Source organism: Rhamphochromis longiceps, linkage group LG5, assembly GCF_057381845.1.
Source record: "Rhamphochromis longiceps isolate RC_006_pf linkage group LG5, R_longiceps_female_GT1.1, whole genome shotgun sequence".
NCBI lineage: Eukaryota > Metazoa > Chordata > Actinopteri > Cichliformes > Cichlidae > Rhamphochromis > Rhamphochromis longiceps.
In genome coordinates, this window is record NC_140561.1 from 16,504,063 (window position 1) to 16,521,513 (window position 17,451).

A 17,451-nucleotide genomic window follows, 5' to 3' on the forward strand; every position below is an offset into this window, starting at 1 on the left:
TTGAATCCTAACTACTTCACTCTGAAAACCCATGGAGTGGTGTCTGGTGACTAAAGTTGCTCAACCATAATTCAACACAGTTAAAATTAGGCTCCCACCCAGCCAACCACCCGGAGCATGCATGATATCCGATGTGCTATACTTTGAGTGCAGGAAGGGTGTGGTCACATGGGAAAGGGCAAAGTCTTATCTGAATGATGAATTTGATTATTTATTATAATGTTAATTGCTCACATTAAGTAGGGGCTGATATTTTATCCTGGTTACGGATAAAACTCAACACTGAGTCTCAAGGCCATTCTGCTTTAACACACAGATCAGTTACTTTGTGTAGCATATACAATACCATAAATTACATAATATTTAACTGTACTAGTGTGCAAATGAGGGGAAGGAGGAGTATGCCAGCCCAAGAAGAAGAAAATAAAGAATTGAACTGCCTGTAGACAGCTATAGATATTTTTTTTAAATACAGTTATTTTTAAACCATTTATATTTCTTAATATATCTAATACTTAAAGCAAATTGAATGTTAAAGTAATACAGCATTTAACCACAATGTGGACTAGTAAATACAGTAAAACATATTCAATATTTGTTTTAGATCAGTAAGCTCCCGATAGCTTAAAGTTTCTTATATAAGTAGAAAAATTATTATAATGCGAGATATTAGACTTGATGCCCTAGTCATGTACCCTACAGTAATATTGTACGGATAGTTGAAAGCATCTAAAGTAACCAGCAGCACACTGATAATGGTGTCTGCAGATTTTTTAAAAATTAACTCAGTTTGTCTCCTTTTGCTTCCACACGGCGTTGCCTCTTCCACAAAGCTCCTCAGTTCAATACAATTGAACATGTTTTATTTCAGAGGCTGGTTTCATTTATGACTGACCTGCGAGGAGCTGACAGTTTGTTGCAAAAGGCCATTAAGAGGGTGGATAACAGAAACCCAATGGACACAGCTCAGGTAACATATATATATTTATACTGTATTGTTATTAAATTGGTGTATGCACCACACGCTTATATTTTGGCTTTGTATTTTGCATAAAACAGGAAGTGCAGCAATGCATTGAAGAACAGAGGATTTCAATGAAAGAAATGCTGGAAGATGCTAGACTGGTGACTTTGCAAAGGGAAGGAGGGGCTTTTCTGGCCAGGATGAAGAAAGAAGAGTTCAGATTTCCACAGTCTGAGGACTACAGGTGTCAGATATGATTTGTCACTGAATGATATTCTTCTTTTTTAACTTGTATTAATCTATATAACATGCTATAGAAAATCCAAGGGCTGTTTTATTTGCACTTGCCATACTTGGCAAATTTATGTGCACATTGCATTTGGAAGGGTAATGGGTGAAGCCATCCTGGGTATCACCAAACTTTACTAATCGGAATGATAACATGTAGGATTTCTCCTCCCTAATGGGAAAAAAACGACATGCATTTGAGGTAGAAGTCAATTAATGACCATTTTTAGATGCCTACACAGTCCTGGGAATATCTCTACTGTAATTATTCCAGCTAAGTGAAAACAAAAAACTGCTGGCTGCATGGCTGTGTGGGTGGCTGCAAAATGTTGTTTATATTAAATATTAACAACTAGTTTCATTTGTTTTACTTACCAGCAGGAAGCATAGTAAGTTATCCATGAAATGTTACCATAAATCATAGAATAACGACTATTAAACATATTTATTTTAATTGCTTTTTGCCTTGTTAAAAAAATAAAAAAAAACACACCCCAGTAAAAACTGCATGAATCTTATTTGTGGTTTTAAACTAGAATTAAAGAGCAAACAGATTTTGTCTTAACTTAAAGGCCCAAAAAGAGATGTGCAGCTACCACTAAACTCGTAAAAAATAGCTGTGGCAAAACAGGATTATTGTGTTTTAAAATACTTTTTAGTTTGGAAATTTTTTATAACGTGCTTCTTTTATACGAACAAATTCCAAAAATCTGGTGATTTTGAAAATCTCATAAAGTCATATTTTATTCGCAAGAGAACACAGAAAACATGAAATGTTTGAACTGAGATGGATATTGAACATTTTGAATTGAATAGCAGTGACCCATCTAACACAAACAAAAAAGCAAACGTTGAGACAGCACATCTATAAAGGCACCATCCACGCTGAAAGATATGCACATGTATTAGAGCAACAAAGAATAAGTAAGTCTTTTTCAGGGAAGGCCTTTTGTATTTTAGCAAGACAATAAAAAAAATGTATGCTGCATGTCTGTCATTGTAGAAGAGCCCTGCCTGCAGTTCAGCCTTTCTGCCAGCTGTAAATGAAAAATGAGATAAAGAAGATCGAGGACTGTTGTGCAACCAAGTATTTTATATCAGATAACAATGGGTCAACATTCCTCTCCCAAAGGTCCAGCAGCCGGTGTCCTCATTTTGATGTTCCCAGATGTTTACAGACTGTTGTTAAAAGAAGAGAGGGTGTTACCCAGTTTTAAACATGGCCTGTTCTTAAATTTTTTTGAACCATGTTGCTGCCATCAAATTCAAAACGACCTTGCCTTTTTTCCTAGACTGGGAGTAAACATTTTTCTGTGTTCTAGTCTGGGTCAAATATGAGGTTGGCAAATCATTGCACTCTGTTTTTATTTACATTTTATGCAGTGTTAACAACAGTTTCAGAATTGGGTTTGCAATTAAAACAATAAAACAAGGACAGTGTCACATGATGGCTGTCAAAAACTGCCTGGCGTGATGCTGATTAAAAAGCCATTTCCCTCCCTGCATGACAAACGCAACCTCACAGTCAGTCTTAAATGTTTTCTCCTCGTGTTGCAGAGACGCTTTGGAGTCGGTGACAAGTCTTTATAACCAAGTGGAGGAGAAGCTCCACACACTGGTGATGAGATCAAACGAGTCCCTCCAACAGCTGGAGTTCCTTTTCAGGCTTCGAGAGGTGGAAGCCAAAATCAGCACGGTATGTCTAGTAATCTTAGTCTGTTTACAATATTAGAATCTACAATATGTGTTTAAACATCTAAAAGTTATGTGATGATAAACTCACAGCTGGTAGCCACATGTACAAAGTGTAACCGCATAACCAGGGCTTTGTGTCTTGTAGGCTGGGATGTGGTTCAGCACAGAAGGTGAACAGAGACTGAAGGACTCTTACCCAATTGATGATACCCAGGCTTGCACTGAAAAGGATTTGGAGCACTTCCACATGTTCCTTACTCAGTCTAAGGTATCACCTAACGGCAAAGAAATTAGAGATAAGAAAACTTGCCCTCTTTTGGCTGATCAAAGTTGATATCAGTAATATCAGTAAACTGCAGAAGCGGAAGGAAATTGATTTCACTTAACATTTTCATCGTTTATCACAGGAAAAACAGCAGAATGCCTTGATCCTAGCTGCAGAGGCAGAGGGCATTTTTGAGTCCAGCGACAGCAGCCCTGCAAGAGATGTTTTTCAAACTCTCGTCAACACTTTCAGATCTAATGTAGAAGACTTCATGCTGCGTGCACAACAGAGATCCAAAGAACTGGACGCGCTTGTGCACGTTTACGCCTTTTGTGAAAAGGTTTGTGTTTTGTCATTGCTCCTGACAATTTTTATTAACGTCCCTTTCCCCCTTGTAAACATTTTTACTGATGACTTTCCATTTCCTTTCACTCACTCTCTCTGTCTAGGCATCTGCCCTGGCCAAAGAATGCAGTCATTCTTTGGAGCAGGTAGAGCAGGGGTGTTACCCAGCTCAGACTTTAAGTACACTCCAAATGTATGAGCAGAGATTAGGTGGTGAATTCTCCACCCCTCACTTCCAGGCTGTGAAAGCTAAAGCCTGCGCCTTGGGATCAGGGGCTTCGGCAGCAATGAGAGTGTGGAATGCAGCTTGGGCCCAGTGCCGAGAAGTCAGGCAGCATCTTAAGGAGATGCAGAAGAAGAAAAAATACATAGATAAGAACCAGATCCAGAAGACCACAGCTGCAAAGTCTCCAGGGGAACATGGAGAAATGGAGAAAGAGGAGAAAGGGAGTGTGATAGCAGAGGCAGAGCATTCCTTAACCCCACAGCTTAGCACCAGTGCTGTGTGCCTCAACTGCAACGACTTCAAAGAGAGCAAAAACAAAGAGTCTAAAGAGCTGCATTTACCAGAAATGCCTGATAAAAATGGAGAAAATACTTCTGATTTCTCTCTAAACACTGACTCCCACCAAGAGAGCAAGTTGAGGCCAAGAGAGCATCACAGTGAGACAGATCTAAGAGATGTAAACTCAATGAAAGGGAGCGAGGATTTTCCTTCACACCAACCTTTAAGTCGATCTCTAAGCGAAGGCTCACATGTCTGCTCTTATCTGACGAGCGTTCCTGGCTTTTCGCCTTTAAATGTGAGTCACAAGCACTGTCATAGTAAGACACAGTCACTGGAACAAAATCAGCAGCCCATCCAAAATCTCCCTTTTCCCCATAACAAGAGACTACTGCCAGGAAACCCAATCAGCAAATCACCAAGAGACAGCAATGAAGGGAAGGGTGAAGGATGTATAGACTCCAGACAGGAACCTGAAGATGTCAGGACTCCAGAGACATTACTCACACAAACAGAAATCAATGGCTGCACTGTTTTGTAAGTAACCCTCTCCCTCACCTGTAATCTAGAGCAAGATGCTGTCCAACATATGGCAAACTATATTAAATGTTTTACCCAAATGTTCCCCAGTAAGCAATACTATCGTATGAAGACATGCTACCCACGCACACACAATGTAAAACTGAGCTCACCTGGGTTTCATTTCCTGCATGTGGAACAGGAAAGTACGGAGGATCATGGAGGAGCTACTGTCCACAGAGAGGGAGTATGTGAAGGCTCTGGGTTATGTTCGAGAGCACTACTTCCCTGAGCTGGAGAGGGAAGATGTCCCTCAGGATCTCAGGGGCCAGAGGGGGAGCATCTTTGGTAACTTAGAAAAGCTCCACGACTTCCACCGACATTACTTCCTGAATGAGCTGGAGGGCTGTGTGAATGAACCCTTCAGAATAGGACGCTGCTTTCTACGTCACGTAGGTGCCATTTGTGAAAGTCTAGCTTTAAAAAAAAAAAAAAAAATATATATATATATATATATATATATATATATATATATATATATATATATATATATATATATATATATATATATATATATATATATATATATATATATATATATATATATATATATATACACACACACATACACACACTACACAGCTCACTAGCTGGAAACTACCGCAAACACTCAGCTCACTAGCTGTACCCACACAAAATGGCACTCTGGCCCAGAGCTCACCCTGCTCTGGGCTTAAATACCCTTAATTGCTGATGGGAGTCAGCTGTACAGGAGGGAAAGGTGGCACCTCAGGCAGGAGGTAGTGGGACACGCCCACACAGGCACCCTCAGGAGAGAGAGAGGCCCTGCTAGGGCCGTAACAATATATATATATATATATATATATATTAGGGGTGCAACGATACACAAAATTCACGGTTCGGTTCGATACTTTGGTGTCACGGTTCGATATTTTTTCGATACAAAAAATGTTCATGCCTTTTTAATTTGTCATTTATTAAAACTCGCCCTGTGTGTGGGGCTGGACGGCGTCAACACGTTAACGAGCTAACTGCGCTAACGCACCAGTTCCCACCAATGTAATTGAGCATTGCGTGGCACATCCGACATACTGTTTTACTTTTGTCCATGACGAGCTTCAGGGTCATACGTCACATGAAAACCAAAATAGTTCCAAAGTCCAGATCTGAATGAGGGTGGGGAGGTTCAATTTGCCATGTTACAACGAGCTTAGCTTCTGTCTTGCTAGCTTGCGCTGCGCTCAGTGGATCTGCACTAGGGATCGTATCGTTTAGGTTTTATCCGATACCGGTGCCAAATCGGTACTTTTGAAACGGTGCCGGTGCTCAAACGGTGCTCAAACCGGTGCTTAAAGAATGGAGAAAACACAAAATTGGTCCAAAAACCTCTCATGTTCAGCTGGTTTTTGTAAAAAGATAACAATATTAGCCTTTTCTGCAGCTATGGGGCATATATGGTATCACTCTTGGCTGGAAGCAGTGCTTAAACAATGGAAAAAACACAAACTTTATCCAAAAACCTCTCATGTTTAGCCGTTTCCCTCTTTTTCTTTGGTCATTTTAGCCTTTTTTGGCCAGGGTGAAGGGAGTATCTGCCATCAAACAAGAAGACAGCCGCATGTAGCTATGATGATGTTTGCTAGCTCACCTTACCTGCATTAATGTAATAACGTGGTTAGCCTACTCAACGTAAATTACACACGAACAACATTAAGCTACTCACGCAGAGAAGAACGGCTGCTGCTGCATCATCATCCGTCATCATTTCTGCTACACTGGCAGGGCTAGGGGCCAGGACTCTATTCTTCGTGTTTTTGGGGATGTTGCTAACTCCGGGTCTGATAACAGGCACCACACCCGCAGTAGATGCGCTTGGTGTGAGGTCTCGCAGCAAGCTATCAAATACGGCGCATTTCTTGGCTTTTAAAAAAACCCGCTATGCGTCGCCAGGTGTTTCATCGGATTCGAGGTGTTACCTCCTTTGACAGTATCACAGTATCAGCTTAAAGCACTTGTTGCAGGCTGCTGAGTTTGCATATTTTGCTGTGAAGTACAGCCAGACTTTTGACCGCTTCGCCTTGGGCATTTTTAATCTGTAGCTCTGCTCTAAAAGAACGTACGTACCTTGACCCGCCTACTATCCTCGGAAACGTAAAATGATTGGCTAGAAGTGTATCACAGCTCAGGAAAAAAAGCACCGAAATAAAGCACCGAAATGTGCGCTGCTTTTCGGTCTGGTTACTACCATTTATGTCAGAACCGACACCGGTACCCATCCCTAATCTGCACTCGACAGTGCAGCCTAGGCAGAGTAGTTGAACGCATATTCACTGAGCGCTCAACACAGACAGCATCTTCAGAAGAAAAGTTGATAAAAATAAATTTAAAAATGTGTATTGTTCATACATATGCGTACCAGACCGAGAGCACTGTATCGAACGGTTCACTATCGATAGGATTATTGTTGCACCCCTAATATATATATACACTCAACAAAAATATAAACGCAACACCTTTGTTACTGCTCCCATTCCCCATGGGATGGACGTAGAGACCTAAAATTCATTCCAGATACACAATATAACCATCCCTCCCAAACAGTGGTCACAAATCAGTCCAAATGTGTGGTAGTGGGCACATCTGCTATATTGAGATAATCCATCCCACCTCACAGGTGTGCCACATCAGGATGCTGATCTGACATCATGAGTAGTGCACAGGTGTACCTCAGACTGCCCACAACAAAAGGCCACCCTGGAATGTGCAGTTTTTTGCGCTATTGGGGGTCTGGGGACCCAGAACCGGTCAGTATCTGGTGTGACCACCATTTGCCTCATGCAGTGCAACACATCGTCGCATGGAGTCTATCAGATTGTCAATTGTGGCCTGTGGAATGTTGGTCCACTCCACTTCAATGGCTGTGCGAGGTTGTTGGATATTCGTGGGAACTGGTACACGCTGTCGTATACGCCGGTCAAGCACATCCCGAACATGCTCAATCGGTGACATGTCCGGTGAGTATGCTGGCCATGCAAGAACTGGGACATTCTCAGCTGCCAACTGCCCTGAACAATGTGAACCATGATTCATCCGTGAAGCGCACACCTCTCCAACGTGCCAGACGCCATCGAATGTGAGCATTTGCCCACACAAGTCTGTTACGGCGACGAGCTGGAGTCAGGTCAAGACCCCGATGAGGACGACGGGCATGCAGTTGAGCGTCCCTGAGACGGTTTCTGACAGTTTGTGCAGAAATTGTTTGGTTGTGCAAACCAATTGTTCCAGCAGCTGTCTGGGTGGCTGGTCTCAGACGATCTTGGAGGTGAACCTGCTGGATGTGGAGGTCCTGGGCTGGTGTGGTTACACGAGGTCTGCGGTTGTGAGGCCAGTTGGATGTGCTGCCATATTCTCTGAAACGCCTGTGGAGACGGCTTATGGTTGAGAAATGAACATTCAATGCACGGGCGACAGATCTGGTTGACATTCCTGCTGTCAGCATGCCAATTGCACGCTCCCTCATTGCTTGTGGCATCTGTGGCATTTTGCTGTGAGACAAAACTGCACATTCCAGGGTGGCCTTTTGTTGTGGGCAGTCTGAGGTACACCTGTGCACTACTCATGATGTCAGATCAGCATCCTGATGTGGCACACCTGTGAGGTGGGATGGATTATCTCAATATAGCAGATGTGCCCACTACCACACATTTGGACTGATTTGTGACCACTGTTTGGGAGGGATGGTTATATTGTGTATCTGGAATGAATTTTAGGTCTCTACGTCCATCCCATGGGGAATGGGAGCAGTAACAAAGGTGTTGCGTTTATATTTTTGTTGAGTGTATATATATATATATATATATATATATATATATATATATGTATGTATGTATGTATACACACTGTTTCTTGAATCATTAAATCATTAGTTTTTCCATGAAACAATCGGTTTAAGTTTTGGCAGCTGTTTAATGTTTAGTACTACCTCACGGTTTTCAAACACCAAGTAATTTCCCGATTGATGTGTAATAAAATTGCTTTCAAATGTGTCCTGACTTTATGCCAGTGTCTTTAGCTTCCAAGAATTTACTGGAATTATGGTACACTGCTTGGGATGTAGTGACATACTTCCACACAGAGTCCCGACTAATCATCTGCATTTATTTTCCATTTTAGAGAGAAAGCTTTGCTTTGTATGCCCTTTACAGCAAGAACAAGCCCCAGTCTGACAGTCTCCTGATCAATCACGGGCAGGCTTTTTTCAAGGTGAGATCACAAATGTGGACCTTCTCTCCAGGATGCCACAGATATGTAGTCGCTATATAGGATGCTATCAAAAAACGCTGTTGTTTCAGGAATAAAAACATCTCTTTGTATACCTCTGAACCTCTCTAGTGCTATTTCTTTTTTTTTACATTTTATTTATTTTTTGTATTTATTTTTTGTTTTTTTTGTTAAATTGCCCAGTAGATGCCTCATTCTGACCACTTGCAGTCGTGCATGTGTGATTAGAGCAGAAGACGTGTCAAAACGTAGACCCTTCAAGTCTTGTTTTGGAGAAGAGATGACAAATCTGTCCTCTAAGGCAATGCTGAAATTCCAAATACATTGCAATATTGTATTGTATTGCATTGCTAGTGGACTGAATGGGACTTGCAAGAAGTGATGTAATCAGGAGCGCTGGATGCAATTCAGAGGTACACATGTAGTCATATTTAAATTAGTTAAGGTGTTGACTGCACCTCATTAAAAGTTTGTAGAGTGATATAGTTATTACAAATCCTGTAATAAGGATTTTATGAGAATTCCTTTAATAGCTATGTTGGTGGAGAAACTGACTGACTGAAGCTGACAGATTTTGCCATTATAAAAGGCATTTATTCAAAAAATGTTCTTCTAATCTCACTCATCCAATGTCCCATCACACACACGCATGATTTTAACCATGTCATACACCTTTTTTAGCCTGTACAGATATTCACCAGACCTTTTATAACAATACTGCTTTGTTTCCTCTTTTCTTGTACCAGCAAAAGCAGCTGAAGCTGGGGGATAAAATGGACTTATGGTCATACCTGTTGAAGCCTGTGCAGCGCATTAGTAAGTACAGTTTGCTGCTGCAGGACATGATGAGGGAGTGCGATCCGGGACAAATCAGAGAGATAGCTGAGCTAAAGGCAGCCCTTGAGGTCATCCACTTCCAGCTTCGTCATGGCAACAACTTGCTGGCCATGGACGCCATCCACCACTGTGATGTAAGAAGGACTCTGGTAGCGTTAGCTTTAGTTCTGTGTAATTTGATTATCATGATTACAAGATGTGAAGTTTTTAAGTGTTATATGCATATTACAAAATATAGTATGAATGTACACTGGTTTGTCATGCTGTTGTGCAACATCTATGGAGTTTAAGCAGCAAAGTAGGGAAACAGGTACAGGCAGGTCAATATAAATACTCAGAAACATTCATCATTTCTTGGTTTTGTGCAATAGCACTGCTAAGACAGAACATGCATAGGAGAGGCTAGGATATGATTAACAAGGAGAATTCATTAGCCTCATTCATAGGAATCCAAAGTGAGGTGGTGTGTGTGTGGTGGTCTGGAGCTCCATTATCTGAGAGCCCAGAAGGAGGGGGTGAAGATTCACAGGAATTTTGTGGGTTATTTTGTTAACTTGATGACCTCTCTCCTGTCAAAAGTAGTTAAAAGGTTCAGTATCTTGCTTTGCTGCTTAAATTTATTTGATTTTTTCTTTAGCTGAATTTAGAAGGTTGATAATTATTCAAAGGATCGTACATTTAAAATGTAGTTTTTTGCATTTTTGATGGGTACAGCACTGCAAATGACCCTACTGAGCCACACTTAATAACTCTTTTGTGTACTACAGGTTAATCTAAAGGAGCAAGGGCAGCTGATTCGTCAGGATGAGTTTTTGGTAACTTTTAGGAAGAAGAAATGTTTCCGTCACATTTTCCTTTTTCAAGAACTCATCCTCTTTAGCAAGACAAGGAAGACTGACATTGGAAATGACACATACATCTACAAACAGTCATTCAAGGTACACGTACTGCGCAAAACAGAATTTTTTTGTGATTCATCACAGCAAATGAAAGTTCATTCAAGAAACTTCCCCTTTATAACAAGTCACTATAAAATTACTTATTGCAAACTGCAAATGACTGTTATAGTGACAGATTTTCCATTTGGTGTCATAACTTAGGACAATTTCCTCTTTGCGTACATGAAGGGGAAGACTCACAACGCACACAAACCAGCTTGGCCTTTACCGGAACCTTTATCCAATGTGACACATAATATAGAACTATACTCAGTAGTGTATATCAAAAACAATTACCAGTCACAATATTTTGACGAAGTTTTTCTGAATAATTCAATAATATGCGTTAATATACCCATAAACCTTGAGCTGCAACTTATAAAAACAGTCCTTTTGTGAAAATTTGCAAGTACCCTTACTTAAGAGTCACTATTTTAACACAGCTCAGCTCTTTATTTTAAGTCCTGTCTGGCACACTGATACTCCTCAAGAGGACTTGGATATTTGCCTGTGGTTTTACAAATGTACCAAAGTGCTTGCTGTATTTACAAAAACCTATAATCTAACACAAACACATTATCTTTCTCTGTATTCAGACCTCTGACATAGGAATGACACAAAACACCGGTGACACCGGTTTGTGTTTTGAGATCTGGTTCAGAAAGAGGAAAAGTCAGGACACATACACTCTGCAAGCAGCCAGCCGTGAAGTGAAGGAGGCTTGGGCCAGGGACCTGGAACGGATACTCTGGGAACAGGCTATACACAACAGAGGTACGGCACCTACATATAAACACACACCAATTACTACATTTGGAGGATTCATTTCATAAAAGAAAAACAAAAAACAAAACCCAGCGCAGCATATCTAGCTGCACAATTAGTCAATGAATGTACCATTTGAAAATTACACAAATGGTTTCACATGTTATCTTTTTAGAGGTTCGTTTGCAGGAGAGAGTGTTTCTGGGTATTGGAAACAAGCCTTTTATGGACATTCAGCCCAGTGAGGCAGCCATCAATGATCGAGCCATTGACTATGTACTGATGGGGAGAGGTGAGTATTTGATGTTTTTAAATAAATTTGTGACTTCTCAGACCCTTACACGGTTTCTTGTTGTCAGAAAACAGAGGCCTGTTCTCTGTGGGATCATGTGCATCACGGGACGAGCTTCCAGGAGGGCGGCCAAAGTCTGCTGGTTCAAGGAGCAGCTCTTCTTCCTCCTCGTCCTCTGGACGGGGCTCCCTCTCCCCCGTGGGGTACTTGTGTGGACCAAAGCAGAAGGTGATTGCAGGGGTCCTTGGACGATATGCATCACCCCCAGGAGCCCTGGAGGAGGACGATCTTGACCAAGAGAGTGGAAGTCAGCATTTATTGTGTGAGTGAAACCTTGATCAGAGTAAAAAGTATGTGATACATTTTTATTACACAAAGTCAAATGACCAGTCAAATGAAGAGGGTATTTCTCAATGAACCAGAAGGAAAGTATATACTTTGATGTACCCCAAAACTTCCTATTGTTATGAGAGTGTTTCTGATGACCCCTGAACAGGTTTACAGTATCAGGGTATTGTGTTTCAAGCCTCAGAGAATTTCCTCTACAAGCTATGGGGCCAACGGTCAGAGATCAGGGCAGATTTCTTTTCAAGAGAGCCAAAGGTATTTCAATAGCAAAGCTAATTCCTAAAAAGCTGTTTGGCCCTCAGCTGTCGGCTATATTTAGGAACTTTCTCTCACCACTATGTAGTAGCGGGAGAAGTTTGTCCCGTGACATAATTGATGGCAGACTTTGATCATTCCTCAGTTCAACCAATCATGCACGTACAATTTTAACAAAGAAACTTTTCTTTGTTTCAGTGGACAGCTCAGAGTCGTCAGGCGAGAGCGTAAGCGGCTTCAGCAGTTCCAGTCACAGCTACCACTCTGCTATCGGAGGAGAGGTGGAGGACGTAATCACTGTTAAGGAGTCAGTGATTGCTCAGCCAACTGAGGCTTCCAGCATTCTTGCAGGAACCACAAAAAAAACCCAACCACCAGTTCCACCCAAACCCAAGCACAAACCAAAAGATCACAGCAAGAATCTGCCCTGCAGCAAGGTGCAGTACGGATCTGAGTAAAAGGTCATTTGGTTAAAACCAACCTGGTCATAAATCACTCACAGATGTATTCACCACTGAGTGAAGTCACTCTCATTTCTGCTTGTAAGCTGCTTTGTAGCTTACATGTGTGGTTTTGAATGTCAGTAATGAATCTTCTATTGTGACCAGTCTTAAATATTCCTTTTTAATTATTATCTCTCAGGTACAAAGCACCGCTTTTGGAAAGTCCACTGATGTTTGAGAGCTAAGATATATATAAGGTATAGTAAAAGTAATGCAGTTTTACATCACCTATATCTTTTAATGTTGCATAAAACACTAATGAAAGGGAGGCACGTGAATAATCCACTGTTCTATTGTGAGAAGCAGTTATTTTTATATTTCTTCTTCATTTCTTCATTTTTCTGCAGATGTCTAAGCAGCCTGCGAGTCTGTGCCCACAACCAAAGGAGACATCACTTTATTCCAGCTGTTACTGTAATGTTATACAACTCTGTAAATAAAGCTTCTTTTGATGTCACCACTAAAACCGTAGGTCAAGAAATCATCTGTGTGTTGTATTCTCACTATAAATGGTGATAAATGTCAGTTTGAAATACCTGACGTGGCTTTTTTTGCACTATATATTAGGTTAGTTTTATATCTTAAGCTGCAGTCTCTGTGTCTATGTGTATTTGCTATTCATAATACATTGTGAGATTACTGTGTACTCTGAAATGTGGATTTTATCATTGTTAAATAAAAACACAACATAATGCCATCTTTTTCAAATCTATTGCCAAATGTTGTACGAATGATGGAAGCCTCAGCAGTACTCAAAGCACAACTAATTTCCTCTGGAAACAAATCCTTTGCTTTTTCTTTTAACAATTTTTTTTATAATTTCACATATTACCGGTCTGAAGATATTGTTACATGACTTTCATACTGAAATACACAATATAAACAGTGATGTTGCCTGTTTGCTTTTGCATGGCCTTTTTCACACCTCAATATGAAAACATTTGGTGACCAAAGTGGCGACATTAGGAGCTTAACTGCCAGGTCAGACTTACACTAGCTGGACAAAGTAAATGAGCCATCAGGGCATCATCATCATCATCATCATCACCACCATGTTTTGAGTACCTCCCTCAAAAAACAGAAATTGAGTGGTTGTTAAATTTACAAAAGTCTAACTTGTAATTTGAACAAAATACTTTCATGTTTCTAGTAAGAGTGGTTAGTTACCTTGACTCTCGAAATGCAGAAGATCCCATGAGATTTCAAACCACAGGAAAACCACTGGGGTTTAACCTGTCAATGTCACGGGCTGCGATGGCAGACCGTGGAGTGACAGTGAAAGCAGGGCCCAAACGCGAGACTCTAAGTGAAGGACAGTGGATTTATTTACAGGAGGTGAAAAACACACAACTATATACAAAATCCCAGCACTGTGGTCCCGTGGTGATTCTCCCTGAATCCCACACAGTGCAGATGTCCGTGAGAAGTGAAAGGTGGCGACTCCAAAAAACTCCAATTCCCACACCGTGACTTTAGAGGCGTACTCCGCTCCCGATTCCTGGTAACACAAAAGGCAGAGGGTTAGCAGGGGATCTGTTTCCGCGGAGGTTACGTAAAAGCTCACGGCAGTACTGACGAGTTCTGACTCAAGGATCCAGCGTCGGCCTCAGCTCAGCTGCAGTCCTAAATGCCGTTCCTAGACGAGCGTAATCTGCTGCAGCTGGCAGAGGACGACGAGCGGCAGGTGCGGCCGTCTCTCGAGTAGACCACTTCCGGGTTCGCAGTCTCCTCAGCGAACCCACACCTCCGGAAGCTCACACAGAGACACATGGAGAGATGGAGAGCAAACCAATACAACACACGGAAAACATAAACATACACTGAAAATGCCTGAGCCCTGGGTCCCTAGACCCAGGCCATGACAGTCAAGGACAAAAATGTAAAGAGAACTCTGTATCAAGCCTTGTAATCAAGCCTTGTAACCCGCACTGTATCAACCCTGATAAAGTTGAGAGATAGATGGAGTAGAATTTCTTATAAATCCTTTAAAATGTTATGTTAACCTGATTCTAGACTTTGTTGAACACTCGAGTATTTTGTCAGACTAACGTAATTTGCATGGGTTCGATCCACTATGTCAAATTTAGTTGGGCTCAACTACAGCAAATAAATTGACTCTTTATTAATTAAGTTAGTACAACTCAAGTATATTAAGTTAGAATAACAGATTTGCATAATATGAAAATAAAGCAATTTAATCGCGTGGAAAAATTTTCCATAATTTTTTTTAATGTTCATTCAACGATTTTTTTTTCAGTGCTCAATAAAAATTACATTTACCTTTCTCCCGTGTTTCTACCACCCTGTTGCTCGTGTGTATTGACACATAAAAATTCTTTTGAAATTTACTGTTGAACTAATCGGTCTCTCTGTACCTGTGACTCATAGAAAAATTTACCCAAGCTGATGCTCATGTCAACACCACTTATGAAAAGCTTCCAGCTGTGTGAAAAACCTAAAGTGTTTCTAACATCTGTCTACTTTAGCTGGTGTTTAAGTCTATGGCAACTCCAACAATCAAAAGATAAAACACTGTAAACTAGTGTGATGATTTCTCCCACTCTCTGGTTTGTGTCCTGGGAGAAATCACAGCTGTTGTCATTCAGCTAATTGTTTAAGGATGGCCTGATGAATAACATTTGCTCTCTTCTCCCCGTCAGATAAGCTCATTTTTTGTTTTGTTTTTTAGGTTTGATTTGGGTTTATTTCAAGGGTTTAACCACTGTATCTTTCTTTTCAGATAAAATCCATGATTTATTTATTTATTACTGTTGCACTTCATTATCTGTGTGGTCTCCCTGTTTTTTTTGTCTAAACTTGGACCTGGTTTGTGACACTGAGGGCTTGTCCATTTTAAAATGGGCAAAAACTGGGTTTCCAGCCTGTTTTGGGTGACTATTAGAAAGGCTTATTTGTTGTCACTAGAGCAAGTCTGGGAGATCCATATCAATTTGTGGGTTGGTGAAGAACGCACTAGTTTGGTCAGTGTTTTTGCTCATCTGGTTTATTTTCTTGTACAGCAGTTGGTTCTTTGTGAATGGTTTGGTGTTAGAATAAGATTCGTTTGCTAGGTGTTTATATAATGGGTTTCATAGGTAACCTGTAGGAATCCACTGTGTTAGTGTAGTGTAGTGGGGAACGTGTGAACAACTCATTGTTTCCAGTTGCTTTTTTAAGCCACCGATTTAGAGTGTGTAAGAATGCCATACAAGTAACTATCTGAATGCTAGGCTTGAGTTGGTTATTTCTTTTGTGAAAGAGCTTGTTTTGCTTTTTCAATTTAATTCAGTTTTGTTTATACTGTGTCAAATTACAACAACAGTTGTTTCAAGGCGCTATACATTGTTTGGTAAAAACCCTACAATGATACGAATAAAACAGAAAGGCAGCAATCATATGATCCCCTACGAGCAAACGCTTTGGCAAAAGTGGGAAGGGAAAAAACTCCCTTTTAACAGGAAGAAACCTGCAGCAGAACCAGGGTCAGGGACGGGCGGCCATCTGCCAAGGTCAGTTGGAGTGAGAGAAGAAAGACAGGACAAAAGACATGCTGTGGAAGAGCGCTGAGATTAATAATAAGTAATGCTTCAGAGAGGTGTAAACACAATCAGTTATTAATTCATGTACAAACAGGGACTTGGAAGAGAGAGACCTAATGTTTAGTTATCCACATTCAACTGTTTTACTCTTTGGTGCAATTGTGGAAACTGTATTATTCTTTCTTTGTGATTTTTTTTTTATGTTTAAGTCATTTTGCTGATCTTCAGTTAGTTTTTTTGTTGTTTTGGAGCAGACGCAGTCTCTTAGGGGGTTTTGGGGGGATAACAGGTGGAGAGAAGCTGCAAAGAGGTGTGTAAGACTGCAACTCTGCTTCTTGGTCTCAACTCTGGATTGAGCAAATTGGTGGTAAAACAGATCACTTCCATAGAAAATGTTGGGGAACATGAGCCAACTGCTGCAACTAGTGAGTCACTAACAGTGCAATATGAGAAAATGGGAGGTCTAGCAGTCCAGAGGATGGTGCAATGATAAGTGCACTCTTTTTCTTCAGTGTGCTGACTGACAAAGTTCAGGAGGCTTATGCTTCATATATATATGACATGTTATCCTTGGGTGTTCTGAAAGGCACTATTTTCAAATAAAGTGTGTGTGTGTGTGTGTGTGTGTGTGTGTGTGTGTGTGTGTCTATATATATATATATATATATATATATATATATATATATATATATATATATATATATATATATATATATACGGTGGTTAGCACTTTTGCCGCACAGCAAGAAGGTCCTGAGTTCAATTCCAACATCAGGCCGGGGTCTTTCTGTGTGGAGTTTGCATGTTCTCCCCGTGTTTGCGTGGGTTCCATCCGGGTACTCTGGCTCCCTCCCACCGTCCAAAGACATGCAGCTTGTGGGGACAGGTTAATTGGATAATCCAAATTGTCACTAGGTGTGAATGAATGTGAGTGTGAATGGTTGTCTGTCCCTGTGTGTTAGCCCTGCGACAGACTGGCGACCTGTCCAGGGTGTACCCCGCCTCTCGCCCTATGACAGCTGGGATAGGCTCCAGCGCCCCCCGCGACCCTGAAAAGGATAAGCGGAAGTGAATGGATGGATATATATATA

General features: G+C 40.9%; 1 protein-coding gene and 1 long non-coding RNA gene across 4 annotated transcripts in view; one reads left to right on the forward strand and one right to left on the reverse strand.

Annotated features, from left to right (window-relative positions):
* Positions 1-13,287, forward strand: part of quob (quattro b) — a 28,092-nt gene extending 14,805 nt beyond the window's left edge. The window contains exons 9-25 of one of the 3 annotated variants that reach the window (XM_085406141.1): positions 872-970; positions 1,060-1,208; positions 2,810-2,948; positions 3,093-3,215; positions 3,355-3,552; positions 3,662-4,360; positions 4,448-4,599; positions 4,784-5,033; positions 8,776-8,865; positions 9,630-9,854; positions 10,488-10,658; positions 11,255-11,432; positions 11,599-11,715; positions 11,783-12,037; positions 12,517-12,755; positions 12,961-13,018; positions 13,169-13,287. In XM_085406141.1, coding sequence (XP_085262267.1) covers positions 872-970; positions 1,060-1,208; positions 2,810-2,948; positions 3,093-3,215; positions 3,355-3,552; positions 3,662-4,360; positions 4,448-4,599; positions 4,784-5,033; positions 8,776-8,865; positions 9,630-9,854; positions 10,488-10,658; positions 11,255-11,432; positions 11,599-11,715; positions 11,783-12,037; positions 12,517-12,755; positions 12,961-12,999 — 3,123 coding nt within the window. In that variant the 3' untranslated portion in view covers positions 13,000-13,018; positions 13,169-13,287. Of the gene's footprint in view, positions 1-871; positions 971-1,059; positions 1,209-2,809; positions 2,949-3,092; positions 3,216-3,354; positions 3,553-3,661; positions 4,600-4,783; positions 5,034-8,775; positions 8,866-9,629; positions 9,855-10,487; positions 10,659-11,254; positions 11,433-11,598; positions 11,716-11,782; positions 12,038-12,516; positions 12,780-12,960; positions 13,019-13,168 lie in introns of all 3 variants that reach the window. The other 2 variants (XR_014911714.1, XM_085406140.1) reach the window with 2 other exon arrangements.
* A 10-nt stretch (positions 13,288-13,297) lies between these two features.
* Positions 13,298-14,528, reverse strand: LOC146669507 (uncharacterized). The gene is made up of 2 exons (XR_014911715.1): positions 14,398-14,528; positions 13,298-14,319 (listed from the first exon to the last, which is right to left on the reverse strand). It is a non-coding gene; the product is annotated as an uncharacterized LOC146669507 (long non-coding RNA).
* Positions 14,529-17,451: the final 2,923 nt, after the last annotated feature.